A 24,526-nucleotide genomic window follows, 5' to 3' on the forward strand; every position below is an offset into this window, starting at 1 on the left:
CGAATACTTCGGGCGGAGTTGGAGTTCTAATCTCAACTGTCACCGACAAAGGTACTGGATTTTGGTAAATAATCTCCGCTTTGGAATATTCCTCAGGATCTCCAAATAGTTGGTGATCTGAAATATTCCTTACTTGATGTCCAGGTTCGATGAAAATGACACAGGCCCATGTGTGGGCATAGTCGTCTAGTGCTAAGAAGGCTCCATACATGGGTGTTATTTCAAGACAGTGTATTCCTAGGATCATGTTTTTGTCAGGCACAGGCATGTTCTGTGACTGGGGACAAAAAAGGAATTCCTTGGGAAGTTGGACAGTGCGCCCATTCATCTCTGGTGTATTGGCAACAACAATGTGTACCGCTGTGGAAAATGCTTGCTCATCCATTGGGCGGGCTCTTATCTCATCTCTCAGGGAGGAATCCACAGTGACAGCCATCATCCTGCACGTTGATGTACCAGGAATGGAACAAGTCATTGTACCGTTCTCTTTAAAACTAATTGTCATGTTTAATTTGGCCATGAGGTCTCGTCCCAAGAGATTTACTGGGGACTGTGTTGAGTAGAGTAAGCGTTGCTGAATACATTTACCTCCTATTTCCATTGGTACTGATTTGGTAAAAGGGACCCTTATTATTGCCCCAGAGAAACCCTGTGTGTCTGCGCTCTGGTTGGAGATGGGCAGTGCTCCTTCCCTAATGCAGGAAAACGTAGCACCTGTGTCAACCATAAAACTATAAGTTTTGTTGTTTATCGTGACATACACAACTGGGTCCTCTCTGATATTTGTGAGGCACGATAACACAGGATACACTAGAGTTGTCTGTGGGCTGTCCTAACTTGAATATCCTCCAGCCTGGTACTGCTGGATGGTGCCCTGTGAAAAGGGATTGGTGGTGGGCAGTATCGTGGCTCCCTGAGGCACGGGAGCTTGCGTCTGTGGCACCATTTGGTACCCAGGCATCTGTGGCTGAAGTAGCTGTGGCTGTGCTTGTCGGATCTGGGGCTGCATCTGGGCCATCGCAGGTGTCTGTAATTGTACCTGCTGCAGCATTGGCTGCTGTGCTGGGGAAGGATAAGAATATACTGCTTGGGGCGGCAGCGGCTGCTGCTGCTGGTAGTATTGTACTGGCACTTGAGCTTGTTGTGGATTTCCTCTACTTACTGACCTCCCCTCATCCCGCATTTTGGTATGGCATTCCCTCATAAGGTGTCCTGGTCGCTGACAGTAGTAGCACAGTCGTGCTCCTGGCTGTGCCGCAGGTCTTTGGAAGCCTAATCCTCTACCTCTCCCCCGCATCCCAGTATTTGCATACCTCATTTGCTCATTACCATAATACTGCTGTTGTTGCTCATTGGTGTATGCCTGTTGTTGCACACTATTATTGAAGGGCTGTGCCTGTAGGTTTGGTGCAGCTACTTGTGTGTTACCTCCTAGTGCAGTCTGGGCATCTTGTGGGAAATTAGTAACAGCAGTCATCTGACTCACTGGTGAAGCCACCATCATTGTATCAGGGGTCTCCCTTTTCTTAAGTTTTTGCTGCACTAATATAGCTGCTGCATTTTCAATAGCTAATAACCTTTTCTTCTCCTGTTCCTGCTCCTTTTTGCAAAAATGAATGATGTGGTGTTGTATCTCTGGCCATGGTTTGCACTCCATGGCTACTATTCCATCTAATTTGTCCTGTACAGCAGTGGGCAGTCCCTTTTTTACTGTGTGGTAAAAGAACCTACAATTACCCCCTGTTACATCCCATTTTTCTCCCAATTCCTGATGCCATTTCTCCTTCATTCGTGAAATGTACTGTGCTGGATCTTCATTGCTTTGCATTGTCTGTGACATCAAAGAGCCAATGTCAGGAACGTCAGGAAACTTCCTACGCAATTCATTCCATAGGGGTGATCTAATCTTATTGAAGGGGTTACCGTCGCACCGTGTATTAGTAGTAGACAGTCTTGTGTCAATGCGTGTGAACATGTCCTCTGCATCCTCTCCAATCAAGGAGGTGAGCAGACTTTTTACATCTCCAATAGCCAATGGAACACCTGCAGTGTGTTTCTCAAAGGCCTGTATCCATTTTCCAGCACCCTCTGTGAGAGGTGGGAGTTGTTTCTTTAAATTGTCCTTGTCCATTAGTGACCAAGGAACATAAAGGAGGGGATCTTTAACATTTTTAAATAACAGGGGTAGCTGGCGTGTCACCCCTGTGGGCCTTGTGTTGTCATATCTACGTGAGTATTTCTGCCAAACTCTTAGGCCCTTGCTCATATAATCGTAATCCCAATCGTCATCTCCTGCCCCCTGCAGAATACATTCTTCAGCTGTGGCCATGTCTTCTGGTTCAAATGACCCATCCCGAGGCCAGACATTCATTTGAGGTGCATTAGCTTCTGTCCAACCTGCTAAATTATCTGAGAATGGATAGACATAATAGTCAGTCCCTACTCCAAGTATCACTATCTCATTTGGCGTCAGACCATTGGTCACTGGCGGCAATGGCCTGTTAGGGGCCATGTGATGCAGAGTTCTAGATCTTGTTGTTCTTAGCGTTGCAGTACCTGATACATCATAATCTTGTGGGATGTCATCAGGCCGCCCATGGCTACCTTGCACTGCAAGTCTCTCTCTCTCTGTCCTTCTCTGCCTTCTCCATCTTGTTTCTGCCCGTTCGAGCACACTTGGTAGATCAAGATTATCAAGGTCCATCTGTTGTGCATCTGGCCTGCGTGGTGTGACTACTGGTGGCACTACCTGAGGTATGTGTATAGATGGGGGCGTGACAATTGTTGGCAGAGCTTGCGGTGTGCTTGGGTTGATCATCAGAGGAGCTGCTGGGTTACTCTGAGGTGGGGCTGGGGCTATGCTTTGGACCTCCTGATGGAAGTCTATCCATGGCTCCTGCTGTGGGGGGATCATTGGGACCCCACCACTACGTGAACCCACCGGGCCTGCAGCTCCAGCCAATTCACTTAGTGTTGGTGGCTGCCTTCTTCTAAATTGGCCTAAGCCACCCATTAGTTCAGTGAGTTGATCCTCTACCCTGTCCACTTGTAATGATAACCGCTGTATTGTTGCGGGGTGGCCAGTGGGACTCCCTGAATGTTGCTCGTGTGACGTGTCCCCTGATTCTCTATCTGTTCCTTGGTGTAAGTTGTGCTCTGTTCTCCATCTACTAATGTCCGCCTCAGTGATTATTTCTGGGCGAGATTGTTCACTATCTCTGTTTCCTCCATTGAATTGTAGCAAGTACTCTTCCTCTCGCTTGGGACCTGTGTTAAGGGGTCGCCACCCGTTATGGTGTGCATGTGTATTGCTGTGCTGCTGGCCAGGGGAGAGGAATGGTCCATAGTGTCTAGTCCTTGTCTCTAAGGGCTCGCCAATTTCAGTGACAAATGTAGGCGCTGTAGGGTTAGGCCTAGGAAATGGCAAGTGGGAGCTGTGCTGTGAATCACCAGAGGCTCCATCACTCTCTGAGTCCTCTTCCTGCTGGTGAGCTGCAGAGTTGGGTGCTGGTGTCAATTTTATTGTGAATAGCGCATCAATCTGACCTGGCATTCCTGATGTTGCACACTGCACCCCTGGGCTTTGGGAGCTTAGGGTTATCTGGCCCTGCGCATTCCCTGGCATGCTGTTTGGTGAATCTTCTGAGGGATCTGAAGCAGAAATATCCTCATGTCCTACAGCTGCCTGATCATTTAAATTAGGCTCTAGGTCAGCCTTAACAACTCGCTCTGTATACATGCCATCTGCGTTATAGGCTGGTGGCGGTGCGGTAGGTACTGGGGCCTTTTCATCATTGTCCTTAAAGACTCTCCACAGAGCCAGGGTTTCTTTACGTTTATCTAGTTTGTTCCCAGAGTACTTCCCTTCCAGGAATGTTTGAGCATGATCTAGTACTGCCTTATCGAAGGTACCCTCTTTTGGCCAAGGGTGTAGCATAGTCTGTGTGAGCTTGTGCAGCTCTCCACAATGTTTTCTTATACGTTTCCCCTGAGTAGTAAAGTTCTTTATCACGTGTTCTAGTGGTGTTGCCATTATTCTCTAGCGTTGTGTGTATTCAGAAATAACAGTATACCTCCACTGGGTGTCACTTATCAACCTCACCTGCCACAGATTTGTTGTTATTTATAACCTAGGGTATTGTGTGGGTTGGCCTATTTCTGACCACAAATAAACAATGTTATTCTCTTGGTAACAGGCGGTTTTGTAAGTATCCCCACAGTAATGGGTAGTGCGTTATAGGAGGACGTCCCTGTAACTGCTCTATGATACTTAATGAGGGCTGCTGCTGCAGCTGCACATGCAGCTGCTGGGCGTGATGCTCACAAACCAGGGGTAAGTTGGGGTCGTTAAGTGCCTGCGACAATGTCCTGTGCTGTTCACAGCCTAATGCGTTGCTAGTGCCTTGTGATCCTTCCTGGTGTTTCAGGTGGCTGGCGCCTGGAGGAGACGGTGTGAATAGAGGGGATGGTGTAAGTGGTTCTTGGTGAGCGAGATCAGGGCTCCCCAGCTGGGTTAATACCGTGGAGGAGTCTCTAGCAGCACATGGCATCGGAGGGGACACTAGTGGCGGCTGCAGCGGTGTATCTGGAGCGTCTTCCACAGAGGGGGTGCTTTGTGGCAGCTCAAGTACAGGGTCTGGGTTCAGGGTAGTGGGTCTACAGGTAGGCACTGGGAGGCGCAGCTGCACTAGGTGTAGTGAAGACACCTTTACCTCAGTGCCCTGTGCTAGTGTGACTCCCAGCAACTTCCACGCTCTGGCTATCAAGGCACTTTGTCGCCTCCCAAAGGTTGCTATAGTCTGTTCGTCAGGATTGTGCACCGCTATTATTCTGTCATTTAGTATGTGCAGAACTATCCCAACTGACTGATGTTCACTATTGCTCATCTGTATCCCTTAGTACTCTATATTTATATATATATATACTGCTCTCCTTATGTGTCAGTAGTCAGGGTGATCATATATTAGCTCGTCCCCCAATGCCTCTTTAATGGTTAAATAAAATGCCTCTTTAATCTCCCGCTTATCTGGACCGTTATAGACTCCTTCTGGTGTGAAGTCAGGAAACTGCAGGGCACCAGGATGTTCACCAAGGCAGTAAAGAAGGACCTTGCTTCGCAGGGGGTTACGGGGCCAGGAGCTGGTGACCTCAGTCAGTGTTTCTAATCCTGGCACTATCATAGAAATTTGCACATATATGGTGTCTGCGGTTTTATAAGTTCTGTAACCAAATATTCTATTAATCTGTGTACCTATGCTGTACCTCAAACCTTAGTGACACCTAATTAATGTTAGCAGCACTAGAAATGGTCAATGGTTTGGAAAAGAAAAAGGCAGCACTAAACAATATACTTATAACAATTGTGGCGCAAAAACATTTTAAATAAAAAACACAAAACTTTCAATAAAACGAAAATCACTACGGTTATCAGTGGCAGATCAATACATGTGGGAGTACAAAAAAAACAGTTATATTCCTCCCTAGTTATTGAATCTCACTAACAAACCAATCTTCTGCATTTGGCAGTGATCTTCTGTTACAATGGAACCCCTACCTAGCAGGCCTTATCCTAATAGAATCGATATAAGCCAGTCAACATCAATTTAACATAACCGTTATATTCTTATACATTCAATACACATCTGCATATCATAAAACATATCATCAAAAATACAAATAACAAAATAACTGTGCACGTAAGTAATATGGCCTTACTAAAATCAGCTTCTGTGTCAGCCAGTGACCCTTACTGCAGTGCCCATATAAGCACCAACCACAATAAAGTGCTACTATCACACTTAATAAACCTCTGTATGCATCATTAAACAATATCCGAAATCATACAATCCTGAAAGTCTACGTGTGGTTCAAGAAAGAAGCAAGTCGGGCACGTTTAGAGGGTTTCTATTTTCAAACAATGACTGCATACTTTGCCCACTGAAGGACAAAAAAAACACGTGCTTCCTATTACAATGGCGCACACACAAAAGGGAAACTGACACACAAATACCCAAAAACACTTAATCATAACATCCAATAAACCATCCCGGGGAACCTCTTATAATCCTCATCAATCAGGCGATATTCGCTGTCCAGTAGCTAAGTGGTCACGAAAAATCCAGCCTCTTTCCTACTGTGTACTGACGTAGGAGAGCCTCCACTGCATTCAATCAGAGGAGCGCCATATTGCTGAAAGAATACGATAGTAAATCAAACCTTTCCTTCTCTTCTACCAGGCTGATCCCTGACCCCCTGATAAAGAGGCGCTCTCTGTTTCACTATATACAGAGAGACCCAACAGCAAGCTATACCAAAAATGAATACCACTGAGTAGACTGGAGACATACACAGTCTCTCCCTTATCCCTTATTCACTTCTTATTCTTATTTTTTTTGTCTTTCTCCATATGTCTGTTTTCCATACAAAAAATAAATGTAATAAACCAAAGAAAAAATGAAGCTAAATGAGCCGCCCGTGAAAGACGCAAGACGCAGCCTTTCCCTCCGGCCTCCGGGCACTCAAGGCAAAAACAATAGCACACACATCTATATATAACAAAAAGGAAACAATAAACCAACAACTTCCTGACCGTACTGTCCAGCTCAGAATTCCATGCCGCACACACAAGCCTCCCCAGTTAAAAAATGTCCTTAGCGAGACCAACCAGACAGGAGACAGGAAAGAACTGAGAGCCGAGAAAAACACAGAAGCCTCACAAGCGCTCCTTTCATAAACCGTCACCCAAGCGTCACCTCACGTCAGGTAGCATAATACTCACCCGAGTGCTTGTACTCAAAGGCTTCGGCCAGAAAGTAGTCACGAGTGCTCAGTCTGCGTCCCCTCGAACCCAGCCGTTACTGCCCCCGTCTGCTGGCACTGCCAATCCGAGTCACGGCACCAAAATGTCGGAGGGAGGATTTATTACGGGACAAGGAAGCTAGGGGCGGTACTCAGAGCCCCGGGAGCCACCACAGAACTGAGCAGGAGAGTGAGTCAGGGACAAAAGGGGCACCTTAATTTGAGCAGGGGTGCCTGGGAACGCTTGCTCTAAAACTGAAGAAAACAGACATGTGAGACATGGAATTGGAGGTAGATCACATTAGCAGTTTAATGAGAAGATGCAACTTCAAAGAAACTGCAAGACAAAGGCATAAAAATACAAAATACAAAATTCAAATATCACATATCCATTCTCTCCATATCAGATTGTCTGAGAGAAAGAAAACACAGTGTATAAACGCATCAGTGTATGAGATCTCTATCACCAAGGTACTCTCATATCTACTCTAGAGCAAGCATTCCTGCAATTTTGAATGAAATGAATACATTATGATCAGAAATAAAGAAAACAACAACTAAACACAACAGGACATTTCATATAGGTAAAATACAACACAATGCTAAGCAGGCGCAAAAGCAAACACAAGAGCCTCTGTGTGCTCTTGGAGAAGACCTACGGAGTCTGTCACCTACATACAGACAGCGAGGTAATCCGTCGAGGTGTCTGGGTGCTCCCCTTATATACTAATCTATGGGCTCCTTCGCACGCTACTCTTACCCAAAAATAAACCTCGTCTGCAGAATTTCACCAGACATGTCGTCATTTACCACTTAATGCTGACAATGAACTAGGTGAAAAGGTCAGTTTCTCAAGCCAATCGCTTGTCGTAAATTACACAGAGCAAGCAGAAACTATAAGCAGACATTGTACGCGAAGCAAAAAATATAAACAGATATTGTGCACGGATCGAATATATACATACATACATCCTTTCAGTTCTCCCAACTTGAGCTCTGCGGTTGCCACTTCCTGAAATGCGGGAAACCTGCCCAGGAAACAAGTGCTATGCCAGGATGCAGCTTACTGTATGTCGAAGTGTCAAGAGGATGCTGAACTTTGGTACCGACCGGGTAGGGTGGGGGCTACCAGTTTGGAGGCAGAAGGCCTTGCAGAAAGAGGAACTGAATCTGCGTTGGGTCAGAGTTGGGTCAGACCTGCCATCAGCCTGCGATGCACTAAAATGGCAGAGCTACTGTCAATTTAACAAAGGCCTATATAACATATAAAAGGGCCTACACAGCACGGGCAAGTGGGAGGGATGTCTCAGGACAACTATATGGGACAATCAGTCCCTTTCTCACATTTGTAACATAGAATTCAGTATCATCCTTGAGCAACTTGGTTGTGACCCACCTTCCTTTAGTGTCAGACATGGAGGAGAGCAGGTCAACATTGGATTTTTTCGCTATCAATGTTAAAACACCATTTTTCTTTCCTATCGCCTCCGAACCTGCCACTTCAACAAAGAATTTATTTCTAAGTGTATGAAATTGTTTAACATTAATTTTAGACTCTTGTAACAGGACAATATCCCCTTTTTGCCTACGTAGGTAATCTAGTATTTTCTGTCGTTTGACAGGTTGATTAAGACCCTTAACATTAAGCGAAATTATTTTCAAGTTATTCACCCTCGTTGTGCCGAGCGATGTGTCTATTGTGGATAGTGACATAGAGTGTTAATAAAAGATCGTACTAAATTGGAAGTGAGATGTGCCTATAAGCACTACCACCGAACCCACCCAAGCAGCCCCTGGATCTGAACCTGTAAACGCAGAGCAACCATGAGTGTAAAGATAACATCATAGGTGAAGCATTAGGAAACCTCAACTTAGCACAGACAGTATGAGCCTCCCAACCCCGGTATGCTTGAAGAAAGTCGACATAAACAAAGACAAAATAAACACAAAATACAATGAAAATCAAACCCCTACCCTGACTGTGACACCATTTTAAACTGCACTTCCACTATTCACAACTTGCACTGACTTCACCAAATCCAGCTCCGCTGTAATTCAGGCGTCGCAGCACACCGGAGAGGCACTCGGCCTCTCTGGTGGGAACCCAAAGATGAAGCATGTCACCAACCAGGTTGGTGAGTGAGGGTTCTTTTAAAACACAGTGACTCACCTTTTTTTGCTAGTTCTCAGTCTAATTCTAATTTTACTTTAGGATACACTCTTTTGTTGTTTAACTATATTAGCCTAGGGGGATTAAGAGTGGCTCCAGTAACTTCCCTCTCTCTCTTGTTGTTAAGTTACATAACCATTATGTGCCATTTTACCAGCTTTTGAAGTTTTACTCTATGGTAGTGCCGGCCCACGGGGGAAGTGAAGGTCGCAGGCCAGTCTTCTCCCAGGGCACCATGCACAAGGCCGGAAGGACAAGGGAGTAGGAGAAGGGGCGGGAGTCGGTGGGGTATAAAAATGTCCCTCTTCCTGACACCACCGGGAGGGTAGGTTTAATATAGTCCACCCACCCACCCTACAGGTTGTAGGAGAGGGGTTTGGGTGTATTGGTTTAGCGTGCCAGTTTAGGACAGGTGGCGGGGCATTGGCGAGGAGGTACTTTGGAGGCGTGGTGAGTCACATACGGGCGGATCCACCCCTCGGAGGGGCAGGGTACACAGTTGACTGATGGCGGAGCACGGGATGCAATGAGCAAAGGAAAAAATTCAAGAGAGCAGGGCCGGACTGAGAACCGAATCCCGCCCTGACGAACTGCTCCTTCGACCCCCTGGAGGGAGGTGAGGGATGCAGCCGAGCTGTTTGAAACGGCTGATTTCGGCCGATTTTGTTACCGGAGGTCGATATTGGCAGCCCCCCCAGTAACAAACACGGCCCCCCAGGGCCTAAAACCGGCCCCCACCCTGGCGGCCTACCGGGGAAACGCCCGGTGCCCGCTATGGCCAGTCCGGCCCTGCAAGAGAGGATGTTTGGAGGGCAAGTGAAGGTGAGGATGGGGTTATGGAGGTCGCAGAGTGAAAAAGGAGGAGTGAAAAGGGGGAAATGGTTTGAGAATGGCTGGGGAGAATGAGCTGTATGGTTATGATAAAAGTTATATATTTGCATTTATGTATTGTTAATAAAGTTTACCTAAATAACCATGTCCTAATAAAATTTTACACTTCAAGTAACAGCGTGGAGTATAGTTATTGCAAGATTGACAAAGTAGCAAACTATCGCTGCCTGTCATTTACTTCCCTAACTTTCTAGCAATAACACCGGCGAACTATTTGTATCTGCAGATAAAGTTGCTGTTGTGAACGTATCCCTAAAAAACACATAGTGCACTTGCACTTACCTTCTGCCTAAATGCCAACCAAAAATGTTCCTCTTTCCCGCCTGGCGTGTATGCTTCTGCTATTGGTTGCCAGAGTGCAGCAACCTGCTTTGTCCAGCATGTGGTAATGTTCCTTGATGTTTTAGCAAGTTTGGCGCTGAATAAAATGGTCAAACAATATACAAACAACACCCTTTGGTTAAAGAGGGAGGGTCGGCAACAGGATGGTACTAGATAAGGGTTGCGCCCCATCCCACCCTCCCAGTGCCCCTGTCCGGGAGAGGGACTCGCTGCCTTCGCTGGAAGTGTGAGAGGTTGCAGTAAAGTTGCCTGAGGAGTTACAGTAAAGTAACCTGTGCACAGAACCTGCCCTCCCTGCGCGCACCTTCCCCGTGGGGCGGGCACAGGCAGCAGCCAGCTGAGCTCCTGCTGTCAGTCCCGCGGAGGGCGGGGCTGGGGCTGAGAGGGGAGGGGAGGGGGACAGGCAAGAAACTGAGAATCTGCCGGAAGCTCCGGAGCCCGTGAGAGGCAGAGAGATAAGAAAGAGCGAGACTGCGAAGGACAGCAAAGAGAGCAGGCACCCCCTGAGACAGCACGGAGAGCAGACAGCCGTGAGACAGCAGGGCCGCGCGAGACAGCAAAAAGCAGAGTGCCGATCAGGACATCTCTGGTAAAAGAGGAATAACACCAGGAGACTGAAGTAGACACACCCACTGGGAGACAAACGTGGTCGACACCTCAGAGGGGCACAGGTGTGCCTAGACACACTGTGGAATCCAGGATTCTCCCGAGGTATAGACTTCCGGAAAAGTCAGGTTACAGGCAGACACCCGTGGGAGACAGGCGTGCAGACAGCTATAGTAAACGAGGAAGCACCTTAGAGTTGTAGACACGAGACTAAGGGGACTGGAGTGACTTGGGAGGGAGAGAGAGACCCACCCCCCAAGCGGTTAAAGCTTTGACGAGAGTGTGTGAGAGGTGCCGGGGAGCTCGACGCATCACCTCTCTCGCTGACAGCCCTGCAAACTCGCGCAGCAGCTAGAGGCAGCCGATGAACCTGTGAGACGGAGGCTCCCGCGGGAGAGGCCCAGACCTCGCGGAACGCCCCCCGCCCCTGAGGGGGTGCGACTGCAGGATCTACCAAGGCGCTGCGCCATGTGGGACCCTGGGGATTTCGCCCGCTGCTGGCAGGAGCAGTTCCCCGACTGTCCTGCCCCATGCATGGATCTGCACGAGGTCCCGGACTTGGAGCGTGAACTGGAGAGCTGCCGCGGGGCCCTGCGCCTCCTGCATCAGCAGCTGGAGCGGGAGACCTTCCGGCTGAGCTACCTGGAAAGGGCCCTGGAGCGGCACAAAGGGGGGCCCAGTACAGCCCCCCAACACGCGGTATCCACGGGGAAAGGGGGGCCCGACAAAGGAAGTGAGGACTCTAGTGTGCACAGAGGGTCTGGCGAGAACCTGGACCGTCAGGCCAAAACGACCGAAAAATGTGCATCAAAACTACAAGGTGTAAAGGAAGAGATCAGAGAGCACCCGCCGCCGGAAGAAAAGACCACGCAACCACCTGCAGAAACCAGACAGCAGCCACCACCCCCGAGGGAGAATGGGGACAAGATAGAGGCCCTGGGGGAGAGCGGAGGGCCGCCAGGAGAGTTGTTGGGGGACAGCGGAGAGCAGTCAGGGGACTTGAGAGAGATAGGGGGAAGGCGGGAGTCCCTGGGGCAGGTGAAAGAGCCACCAGTGACCGAGAGGGAGCCTGGGCAGCAGCCAGAGGCCTTGGAGGAGACCCTGAAGCACACTGACCCTCTAGGAGCGGTCAATGGAAAACCTGCGTCCGCAGAGGAGATCCGAGGACCGTCGGTGCCACAGGGGGAGACTGCAGAGGAGAGTGAGGCGCCAGAAGATGCTCAGAGTCAGAGTGAGCCCATGAGGGAGACCAGGGAGCGGACAGATGTGCCTCACACTGATATCAGCCCCCAGGCACATCCACCCCTGAAGGTGAGGGCGGTGGTAATTCCCACCATTAAGATCACACTGCAGCCACAAGCCCTGGAACCAACAGCCGAGGAGCAGCCAATACCTGCAGAAAGCAAGGAGCAGCCAAGTATTCAAGTACAGCCAATGCCGACAGGGCACACCTCTGACCAGGCTCATCACAGTCCAGGTGTGACTGGGGCACCTCCCCCAGTCGATCACACAGGAGAGCAGACTCTGCCCACCAAGGGAAATACTGGGGTCACACCTCAGCTACCAGGTGAGACCCTGGAGCAGCTGCCTGCCACAGAGCAGATTCAAGAAGGGCTGCCCCCTCAAGACGGTGCTTCGCAACCCCTGAGAGGATGTGTGGAGCAAGGATTGGATTTGCAAAGCGGACGGCATGCTCATCCCACTGAGGAGCTTGGGGAGCAGCCGCCTTACCCAGTGGCAAAGCAAGATTCCCAGGACAAAGACTTCTGCAGCTTTGACGATAGTGACGATGAGGTTGACCACAACAGCAGGTTTGTGCGGGGCTACCTGCTTCCAACCATTGGGCGCCGCCGACCCCGGGACCGTGAGTCAGAACGGGGCAGAGGTCGGGCTGGGAGCCCTCACCGGTGGCCAAGGGCCACAGGAACACGTCAGCCGCCTGGCCCTCACTACAAGCACGAGGAGAAGGAGGAGCCCATGGCCACCAAAGAGAATCCTCCCAGCATGGGGACCAAATCCAGGGCAGTGAGTGACCACAGGCACGAGGAGCTCCTGCCTCGTGCAAGCGAGCCTCATCCTCGGGATAGGTTCTCTGGTTTGGCCGCCTTCCAGCAGCCCCACGAGGAAGAGTCCATGGTCAACGCGATCCGGGATCATTTTCGGAAGATGAAGCGCTTCCTGCATGTACACAGCATGGAGTCTTACTACCTGGATTCTTCAGACAAGGGCAGCGATGAATACAACAGCGAAGAAGACTGGACACACGCAGGTAAAAGGGGTCTTTGGAGGAACTGTAAGGGCCAAGGGAGCACCATGTCTGGGCTTGGTTATGTATGATGGGAGGGATAGAAAGTCTACCCTGAGAGTTCAATGTATATTTTATTGTGACCAGGCAGCTTTTTGCAAGGAGGTTGTCTGTTTCCCTGTATCCCGGAACTGATGTATATTATAAAAACATGGAGGCATTTCTAGTGATAGCAAAGACTGGGGTGGAGACATATTGGCCTAGGACTCTATGGTGATGCAGGGGGCAGTTAAACGAAGAGTCTAGGGTGGCCTGGAATGTCTGGTTACTCACCCTTCATTACTCTGAGTCCAGGTTTTTCTGTTCCGTTCCTGGGCCTGTCCCTCTCTCTCTCTCTCTCTCTCTCTCTCTCTCTCTCTCTCTCTCTCTCTCTGGTTTCTGGTGATAGTTTTTCTTTTTCTGTTGTTGTTTTTTTGGTATTCTCAGGCTGTCAAGGTGTCATACTTCCCTCTTAATGCCTGCTTGGCAGGCAGAGCCACATTGGGGGAAGTATTTTGGCCTTAGCTAGGTAAAACGCTCTGTGGAGCAGACACGCTGCTCCTGGATAAGGAATGGGATGGAAAACGTACGACGAGGTAACAATTAAATGCGTTAGTAGCACTTTGACGTGGCCCCTTATCTGCATAGATGCTGTTGAAAAAAGAGCATAAAGTCATCTTCCCACACTCGAGCCTACCAGCCCACGTTGATAAGCTTTTACACATTTATACCTCAAACTGGTAAGCACAGATCTCTTCCCTGCAGATTCTCTTCTGTTAAACTTTGTTTATCCGCCCTTTCATCGCTGGCTCCCCTCGACAATCCGTGTACCCCTGGTGAAAATAAATCCACACCTGCTCTCCAATTATCACCCACCTCTCCTGCTACCACCCACCTCTCCTCTGACCTTAACCTCTAAAACACTAGACGGGCTCTTGCTCAATTGACTCTCACACACTCTCGCTGAACACAACCTTCTTCAACTTGTCAATCCCTCTTCGGGATACTTCACTCGTGTCCAGATTTATAACCTCAATTCATCACAACCGCCTGATGTCAACCCTCTTTGTGTTTGACCTTTCAGTGCATTCAACACAGTCCATCGCCTGCTCCAGGGCTAACTCGTTCTCTTACCTTTCCAACTGGCCATTGTCAGTGTCCAGTTTCTCCTCAACCCTGCAGCTGTTCTAACCATTGCTGCCCTTCTAGTCTCAGTTCTTTGTGTTTTTTGTCTTGCCTTTATGCTCTTCCTCTCCGGGTGGCATACCTCTTGTAAATAGTATTAGGGCACCACTCGGCCTCCCCTACCACCCATGCAAATGACCCTACTTTTTTCTCATTCTATCTTTCTTTCTTTACCTAAATCTCAGATTGTCTGAACGTCGTCCATCATCAGATACCTGGTTGATCCTGTTGATGGAATACTTCCAGAACCCAAATACTGTACTTCACTCCCCCCACACCCCCGTCTGCACTGTTCTCCTCTTGCCTCACACTCAGATGCCAACCCATCTACAAGAAACCTTGCAGTAAACGCCGACACCTCTATGCGTGGGTGTGGAAACCTTTACCTCTGCCATAGCAGCCAGATACTAGGTGCAGAGCGTGTGCAGGATCCACACCTACGCTCTCACAGTCAGTGCACTGATTATGAGCACGATTGATCGCTGCAACCAGTTTACCACAGTGTACATCCTCGTCCTCAGATAAACTAACCAAACCAACATGACCTTTTTTCCCCGTCCTCAAGTGGACACCCACCTACCTCTACTGACTACAACACACCTACTGAATCTCTTTCCTACCACACTCTAGCAAGGAATATGCACCACCATAACGCCTTCCTGTCCCACATTGAGAATAGTGCCCTGCGGCCGCCTCTGATCCCCTCTCCTGGAACTCTCTCCCCGCTGATCTGCGAGCCACGACCGCTCCTGCTCCATGGATCCACCACGCCCAACCTTCAGCTTCACTCGACCCTACCATGTCTACTCCTAAAGCATGTAATCCTCCAACCTCAAACAGCTCATGATAGCACCAAGGGACCCCCTGGGTGTATGTTTGCCCTTTATAAATCTATAGATAAAAAAAAATAGATGTTTATTAGAACAGTTCAGGAAAGTGTGCACTGTCAGGAAATATTAAAAGGAATCGCTATGTTGGCTCTTGCAATGTAGAGCATTATCCTGAGGTGCCCTGACCATGCAATGTTGTGCATGTTACCACAATGGGCGCAGCTTGGGTGGGCATGGGGGGGGTGAGCTTCAAATTTTCTAATAGTCACGCTGGCAAATAATGTTAAAATACACTATGCAACTAATAGTGCACATGAGAGAGGCTTAAGGGGCAGTGGAAAGGGACAGGAATGCGTATTGGTAGGGGTACTATGTGAGGGAAAACATTAGTTTTTTTAATTAACTTACTTTTTGAAGACTGTTAAAATGGACAGAGAGTGTGCGTTTTCCACTCTTGTATGTAACAATTTCTGGGGAAATCCAACAGACACTTCACCATACCCAACGGAAAGCACCTGTACCCAATTATTTACCAGAAAATACATTTATTAGAGGGGTTGTAACACCCCAAACACACCTCCTAAAGCTAGGCTCTTGGCTACCACCATTTTGACAGCTCATTTCTACCATCTGTGTTATCACTTCAGCTTTAGGAAACGGGGCACCTTTTTTCAGTTCTGAGATTCCCAATGATGGGAGTCAAGGTGCTCTCGTTGTGGAATTTAGTTTGAATAAAGGCCATTCCCATGATTAAATATATTTAATTTCATGAAACCCTGGAAAGGATGTTCATACAAAAAACATCCTGTGGATATATTCGATCCTGTGACAACATATTCAAGATAAACGTGTCAACGGTTTTAGCAGGTGGCGGTTACATGTTCGGCTATAGGTCGCCATCTTGCTGGTCTTGGTTTATAATAGTGACTTGTACAAAACTCACTTCTGTTTTTTGGGAGGAGAGGAGCGGGAAAGGTACCTTGGATTAGAAGTTGTGGCAATTGCTGTGCCTTGTTTGGAGTAACGTGGGGTATATAAGAGTGTGTTCCTAGTTTCCTGAAACAAAGTATATTGCATTCTGTGTTGCATTTAGGCATTCATTTATGATACATTGAATCAATGAATCCTCATACTAATACTTCCTTGTTGGCTATCTGGCAGATATGGCAGTTACGTACAGAGTGGGGAAGAATGTGATGGTAGGAATGACCCCCATGATAACTTACCTTACAGGAGTTTCTTTACAAAAGCGAACATATTTTTTTTTTTTTGTGGTCCAAAAACTGTTAAACTTTGGTGCTTATCAGCCAATAGAGGCCAAAAATATATTCCACCAAAAAGGCCCTTGGAACTTGCACAAGACATTCACAAAGGCTGACTCTATGCATCTTGTTTGCCTGACCAGTGCAGTGGAAGTAAATGGGGCCCCATGAAGCATATTACATATTGGGTGCCAAAAGTTTCATTTCCCACTGAGACTCCTGTGGGACTTTTTGCTTAAGTGCAGAGGTAAAACCCGCTGGATAGATTTGCTCCAAACGTGAGCCAAATATGAGCTGTGGCCCAGTTTAGCTCCTGTCTATCATTCAGTATAAATCCCCTTTGTTTTTTAATTGAAAACATAAACGTTTGTGTATATATAGTTGCAATTATTTGGCTGAGTTGCAATTTAATCTTATGTGAAGAAAAATCTGATTGACTGTCACGAGCTGGTTGTTTTCATTCCACTTCTCATTATGAAGTTGGCCAATCAGCTCTTGCTGTCCGCAGACCCGCTCCTTTACCCTTTTCTATAGAAAAAACGCTCTGTTTGGCCTCATGCTTCGTGAACAGTCCTTAACAATATGCATATGTTTTCCTTTCAAATCGAATTTAAGGTGAAATTACATTAATGAAGCTCTAGCCAGTAATCCTAACACTACTCCTAACCCAAACAGATCTGGTACCAGTATGGACTGTGCACCCAGACATGGCTGTCCCTGAAACCATTTGGTATATACTCTTAGTGTGTGCCACGGCAGTCTATAACATTTTCAAAGAATAAACCATGTCCATCTGAGGCCCTGTTGTAGAGATTAAAATGATTTTGCAAAGCAAATGCTATGGAGCACCTTGCCCGCCAAGCTCCGTCTGCCAGTCTCATGTACAGACTGGTGGATCTCAAGTTTTCAGTTCGACAGAGACCTCACTGGCTCTGTCGATGAAATACTTCCTCCAATGGCACAACAGAGTAGGGGCTGACTGAGAAAGGACATTACACTGTGCACCGTATTTAGGGTAGACCGTATAATGCCTTTTTAGGTCTCGCCTGCGAATGCAGAGCATGCGCTACTTCGCCTCGGCGAGATCTATTGTTGATGCTTCTGTGTCCGGGGCCTGTGGAAGCGGGGTTGGTGTCCGCCCTGTTGGCATTAGGCCCCGCCCACCCTGCCTGCATATCGGTTTTCGCTGCGGCATATGATGGGGATTCCCTCGCTTTCTCCACGAACGGCGCGCGACATGCTTGTTCTTTCATCCCCAAGAGAACATTCAGAAAGTATTGGAAAGAGGTTGTGGCCTGTGCAGGGCCATGTATTTCGCTTCAACACCGTTGGTTTACCGACAGAAAAATAAAGTTTTACTATGTCTTGTTCTCCGTATGTGGCGAGTGGAAGATTGAAAAATGTACAAGATGTTTGTGACATCATCTTTATGCTGTGTACGTCACAGCGCGAGGGAGATCGTTGTCCACTAGCTAGTAGATGTTCGCGTGCGTTGTCGGGTGGAAACCGTCGCCGGAAGGCACTGAAGCCTTCTTCCTCCTCTTTTTGTGATGGGGCACGCGAAGTGCGCCTCTTCTTTCAGGAGGACGTGGTTTTCATCAGGCGCCAAGGGTTGCAAGCGTTGATTCTTGGGATGGGAGTGAGGCCTTGTCAGTCGCTTCTCTCCACTGCCATTCATGTTGGGCAAAGGAAGGGGAGGAAGGCTGCAGCCAGGGGCCCCCCCTGCTCACAAATACACAGTCATGCAAGAAAGAACCGCTATCCCCTCTAAAAGCCACATGAATGACATTTGTCTAATCGTGGCATAGACGTTCAGTCAAATGCGCTCGCTGGTCTCTTCTAAAGCTTTAAACAGGGCTTTAAGTGGGATGAAAAAACTGGGGGAAGGGGTGTTTCTCAAAGGGGCGTGGCTCAAACGTAAGCTAAACAAGCATTTGCAATACATTAGGTCTCGCATTTGCGAGAGTTTAAGCTATTGGCATTGTAAATGAAAATGCCTTTTATTTATCTGTTTTCAAAACCAACACATAGATAAAAGGTTTCTCGTTTACAATGCCACTAGCTCAAATTTTCAAAACCAACACATAGATAAAAGGTTTGTCATTTACAATGCCAATAGCTCAAATTTTTGCAAATGCGAGACCTATTGCATTGCAAATGCTTGTTTTCATGGTTGCCACTGCCAGGAAAAACTGTTAGGAAAGGACCGGAAAAAACTAGCAGGACGTGGCAATCATTAGCCTTTTTTTTTCTTCAGAAACACTACATTTTAAAAAATGAATTAAAAAAGTTTGGTGGATGGCTGTCAATACTAATGGTAGCAGTCCACCAAACTTTTAGTACATTGAAAGTAACTGCAGTGACGGCAGTTCCCTACAATGTTAACAGATGACCACTAAGCCGGTGGCTACTGTCGAGATGGCGGAGGTGATGACTTCCACAATGCTAATCGACATTACTCGGTCTGCCAAACTCAAATTCATGCCCGAAGTTAGTTTTTGGAAAGTTGTGCTCAGATTAGTCAAGTGTGGAGCGATTTATATGGTGGATTCCAAAAGTAATAATGTCCACTGAAATTCCCATAGTGAATTATTTATAAGAAACTCAAAAACCACTGCTGGGGATCGTGACTACCCTGTACCATCTGGACCTGGCCACACAACGTTGGCGAAAGCCATGCACTGTGCTCATTTCCACATAGGAATCTCTGAAGATCACAACTGGTGCTCAGCAACTTCTGGGCATGGCTGCAGTTCCTGACCACTTAGTATTGGGGGCATAAGGCCTTCCTGGGAGAGAGGTGTGGCGCAGCGACCAGAGCGGCTGACTCCAGAGCGTGGGCTCACAGTTTGTTCTCCGCTGGCAGCTCAGCTCACCTTCATGTGACTGGGCAACAGCTCACTTAATCTCCCTAACGGCCCCCAGCGCCTTGAAACCCTTGAGGGGTGATATGTTGGCGCTTTACAATTGTGAATTATAAAACAAAATATATATATATATATATATTCCTAATACAAATATGCTGTAACTCCAGAGTGCACAAAGACTCTGTAAATTAAATAATAACTTCGTGTTCTCTTATTTCAACCTCTATTTGCAGGTTTTTTTTTTATTTTTTTACATTTTTGTAATTTCCCTACACTATGATAGCAACAATGTACTGAGCTTTGGTGTTAAGCACAGTAAGTATTTTGTATAAGGTCCGGAATGACAGCACAGTTTATGTATCGTTGCCAATTCTTTAAAATACACAGAGTGTTCTTTGGCTCCATCCAGAGGAGTATAAATTGCACCTCATGCAGCAGGACATTTTTACCCGTATCACTCCGCCTTCCTGAAAGTCCTTCCACTGGAATGCAATGGGGCTATTTTACATCTGTAAAGTACACGCTGTCATCCCGCTGTTTGTCACATTAAATTCTTTATCTTCTTTGTGCATTCTATGCAGACAGCATTCCGTTTGTATTGTTTTTTCCAAGCATTGCAAAGCTAAAAAAAAGGTTTAAAATGATATGCAACATTTGTACATGCAACACATGTACTAACTTTTGTTATCAACTTTGAGGGCTGCTCTGCTCCTTTTAGCAGAAAGATGCTTTCAAATTGAAACTCCACAGGGCAGTTTATTTTCTTGCGCAACATTAAATAGCTGTGTCTAAGACTCCGATACATGCTAATGTCCATGAGCTGCCATCGTTGTTTCGTGGGTTTTTGAAGTTAGCCTGTAACTTCCTGCAGACTGCCTTCGTTGCTTTGCGGTTTCTCTTGGGCTTTAAGCTGCATTGTGAGTTTGATTCTTCAAAGCTTGACGCTTCCCTTCATCTTCCGCTGCATATTGTCTCTGAGTCATGTGTCGCACATGACATGTCTATTTTACGAGCCTTCCGCTGTTGCGTGCTGTTCGACTTGAAGTGCACACCTGTCAGCAGATTTTGAATTTACTTAGCTGGAAAAATGATCGGCATTCCTGCTTGCATGAGGCGTCTGCACGGTAGCAGATGTATTTCACATCTCGAGTGGCTCGGAGCCGCATTTAAATGACTGGGAAGGTGGGGGCGGGGTCAGTCTGAATACCATTCTTGATTGGCGGGTAGGAGTAGGCGGGAAGTATTCACGGTCAAATCCAGATTAAACATTGGTTGAAAAGCCTGAGGGCCTCATTATGAGTTTTCTTTTTTACAGAGGTAATGCCGCCCCTAGTAAATACCACAATCAGTAGGAGTTTTTTTTTTTTTTTACTTCCACCTCTGAGCTTCAGGCCTTTAAAGGACGAATAAACCAAGACGTTTTGGGACCTGAGCAAAGGGGGCAATTGTTAAGGACCCCCATTTTTCTAGGGTCCCCATGGGAAGGAAATTATTTTTTCCAACATCACCTCCTCTATATTCATCTGTCTCAAACTCTGTTCCTCTCTCTGTTTACTTCTCCCTCTGGCCACACTTTCTCTATCCACCCAGTGTCATTTTAAGGATTTTGTGGCCCCTGTCTAGTAACATTTCAGCTATGTATATATATGATCCCTTTTCAGAAAATTTAGTTTGATTCAATATTGCTTGACATTCCGAGTGCTTCAATTGACAGAAAAAGGGTTGTAAATGTTAAAGCAGTTGTGAACAAGAACCCCCCCCCCCCCTCAAAAGGCATTGCCCAGGGCCCCACACATTCTTAAAATGACAGTGGGAATAACATGGAAATACCACATATTTTCTCTCGTTCTGAGCTGCAAAACAGGGATTTTGCAGTATTTTACCGTCACAAATTCTAATAGATTATATATACCTTGTGAAATCTGTACAGGTGCAAAGTGTGTTATTGTTGCACACATTGTCATCCCGATGGAATTAGGGCCTCTGCGGGTATGCCATCATCGGAAGTCTTCGCTCCAAAGTATGAAATTGTGAAAAGGTCTTCCAAGGGGAGGCCCCAGAAGGGAGAGTTGTTTTTCTCTGCATCTGTCACTTTGTGTCATGTATTACTTGTGCTTGTTGAATCATTACTGCACCATACTGTAACTATGACTGTGAGAAACTATGATGATCCTCCTCAATGCAAGGCTTACATAGCAAACAAAGCCCAGATTCCCTGTCTAAAAGCATTTGCCACATTACATGCTATTGCCCTCCGCAGAGGGCATTAACCACTGTTGATTGTGGGATTACAATGGGGGACCGGAGAGGATGCATAATGAGAACAATTATCAGCAGTTAATGCCCAATAATAAGTGCTTCATAAAGCAGATGGCTTGTGCTCCTCCTAATCTGGAGCAACACAGTAAAAAAAAATGTATATAAATATGGCACTTGTTTACGACCAATTCCTTTCCCTCCACTGAACCCAGGATGTGAACCGTGGCAGCATTCCCATTGGCTGAAGTCATTTCAGTGTTTCATAGAGGCTGCTTATTGGGCTTTATCCACCTCAGTGGTTCTCCTGTTATTAGCCTCTCAAGGATAACATGCATTTGCAATGCAATAGGTCTCGCATTACAGAAAGTTTGAGCTATGGCGTTGCATTATGTCGTAAATAAAGTATTACGCAGTCATAATTTCTAGAATATCAATATGATCATGCATAAAGCAAGAGGCTGAGTCTGTGGTATCAGGTTCAAAAGGGCTTTATTCCAATAACTCGAGTCATAGGGAGAATAGTTCCATCACCACAAGGGATCAGGAAGGGTCTCTCGGGAATATTCTCAAACATTATTCACAGAGTACAGTATATATACATTTCAAGCAAATACGTAAGCAAAAGAGCAAGAGAGAATAAGATAAGAGCATGTGGGCGTGAAGGTGGGCGTCCAAGTGGGCGTCCACTTGATGATAACAGGTAAACGTCAAAGGTGGGTGGATACCTGGAGGGGGTTACGTGATCTGCTGGAATTATACTGGCACTTTGCCTTACTTGTGCTCAACTCGAGCATGACGTGTAACTGACGTGGGGAAGGGTTGCTGTGCAACCGGGGAGTCTAGAAGTGAGGCCTTCAGTGAGGCCTTCAGTGTCAGAGTGACCAGCACATCTTGTTATATCTGATGTCTATAGTCTGGAGCAGGGACTGAATTGTGACATAGGTTGCCCATCACCAAGAGCCAATGCGGCATCTATTTCTTCCTTTAATGCGGAGGCCTTACGTGGGGGCTATGGGCTTTTCACTGACTTGAGTTTTGCAATCTCACAAAGAGAGACAGTAAAGCTAGGCTTTCTCCTTGTAGACGGGTCATGTTTATTCCTCTTTCTCCAGGCAGGAATGCGGCTCGGTAGGAGTAAGCAGATAACCGTGCTCAATACTGTCTCGGACAGGGCCCCTTTGGCTGAGGCCCAAGTGTGCAAGGCCAAGGATACGCAGCTGCAGCTTTCCGAACGTCTGAGACCTGAAACCTCTTTTCGGGTCTGGCTGAGCCACAAAACACGGGTTTTCATGTGGTGCAGGAAAACATGATGTAAAACGTGTAGGCCTCAATACAGATTTGTCGTTTCTCTCATGGGAGACTGGATAATGGCAGGCCACGTTTATAGCATAAGCATCATGATAGACAGGCCATGGTGATAGACAGGCCACGGAGGGGAAATGCATAGGTTACATGCATGTATACATAAAACGGTAGAGGGGGACACAGGGGACATATAGGTCTCACAATTTTCATTTCCTCATTCCCTCCTTGTCTCCTAGTGGACCCTTTCATGTCACATCTATTCTCATGAGACAGTCAATCTGTTCTTGTAGCATTATCTTTCCATTTTCAACGCTTTGTATATGGGGGTGTGGAACACATGCAGTAGCACACAGGCCGCAAATGGCCGGGCCACACTGCAGACATAGACAACAACTGAATATCATTAGTAGTATCAATCCACAGATGGTCAACACTTTCCATCCCCATGCCGATATTAACCCCCAGAGCCAACTGGACCAAGTCCACGTGCCTGGGTCTTGATGTATGTTTTGGGCAATCTTGTGGAGCCTTGTTATTGCTTTGTATACAGACGGTGCGTTATTAGGAATGAAAACGCAACAGCTAGAACCGATGATCCTACAGGCCCCGCCCCTATCCGCCAGGATGACGTCAAGAACAAGACGATTCTGAAGAACGACCAATCTCATAGCAGACTGTTCCTGGGTCAAGTTCCCCAGGGCTGATGCAGTCTCATTAGCAACTGTTTCTAGAATCCTTGTTAGCCTGCGGATAAGTTTACTATTCTGGACGGGACCTATGAAGAAAAAGAATCCTTTGTTGAAATCTGTATATTGCTCCCAAGCTGTCTCAGTCTGGTCAATGCCAGAGGCATCGAGCCCTCGTCTGTGTCTGACAAGTGCTAGTCGGAGATCTTGATGATAGTTTGATGGGGCCAAGAAAACGGGCGGTAAAAGGAATGATATGTAGGACGTCCTAACCCAGTCTAAGGGCAGTTGCACATAGGCTGTCTGGCCACAAATAAAGTAGGTGTGTCGTGACGCTCTGAAATAAGACTTTCCTTTGTCTGCAAACACTATTATAGTGTTACACTCGCTGTGCCCCAAATGTATTGAGCCTTCTTTTCTGACACACAAATTCCCTTTTACTGGCAGGACGGTAATCGAAGATGGACCTAAATTGTGTATGGGCTTGACATTCAACACTATAAAGTCAAGGGTCGCATTCCCTTGCAGATACTCTTCATTTTCTAGATCTGTACCTTTCCTTTGGGGAAGACCTTCCTCATCTGGGAAACATGCTTCATTCATGACTTTGTTCAAGTTACCCCATACCCAGTTGCCCCTACATTCCTTGTCTTGACATTCTTTGGCATCTCCGTTGATGGATGTCATTAAGGCAAACCATGCTCCACAAGATCCATTATGGGAGAACGGAAAAGGGAAAAGAGGCAACACTCCCTTCACCTTCTGATACGGGGGAAGTCGGCCACAGACCCAGCAGTCTGTAGCATTGCTGGTCTGATGTGATTGGTGCAGCATCTGAATGAAGGTATTGTTGCGCAAGGCAAGGCGATATGATAGCTCATGAGAAGGCAGATCACTGAATGTGTGCATTATGGTATCATTAGTGGAGGAGTGTAAGAGTGAGGCAATAGGAGGAAAAACAGCATGTAGTATTAAGCTGATACATATTATCGTGATACACAGAAGAGATAGAAAAAACAAAGTCACTATACATCTACCACG

At 47.0% G+C, this 24,526-nt stretch overlaps 2 protein-coding genes across 2 annotated transcripts in view; one reads left to right on the plus strand and one right to left on the minus strand.

The window, feature by feature from the left end:
* Positions 1-216: 216 nt before the first annotated feature.
* LOC146858370 (uncharacterized) lies at positions 217-10,442 on the minus strand. Its single transcript, XM_085649253.1, has 2 exons — positions 10,142-10,442; positions 217-7,053 (listed from the first exon to the last, which is right to left on the minus strand). Exon 2 carries the CDS (start codon positions 4,031-4,033, stop codon positions 833-835), a length of 3,201 nt encoding a protein of 1,066 aa, XP_085505379.1. The 5' UTR covers positions 4,034-7,053; positions 10,142-10,442; the 3' UTR covers positions 217-832.
* Positions 10,443-10,616: 174 nt separating this feature from the next.
* Positions 10,617-24,526, plus strand: part of ABR (ABR activator of RhoGEF and GTPase) — a 1,177,460-nt gene continuing 1,163,550 nt past the window's right edge. Inside the window, exon 1 of the mRNA XM_085649250.1 lies at positions 10,617-13,076. Within this exon, the coding sequence (XP_085505376.1) occupies positions 11,276-13,076 (1,801 nt within the window). The 5' untranslated portion in view covers positions 10,617-11,275. The remainder of the gene's footprint in view (positions 13,077-24,526) is intronic.

Source organism: Triturus cristatus, chromosome 3_2, assembly GCF_964204655.1.
Source record: "Triturus cristatus chromosome 3_2, aTriCri1.1, whole genome shotgun sequence".
Taxonomy (NCBI): Eukaryota; Metazoa; Chordata; class Amphibia; order Caudata; family Salamandridae; genus Triturus; species Triturus cristatus.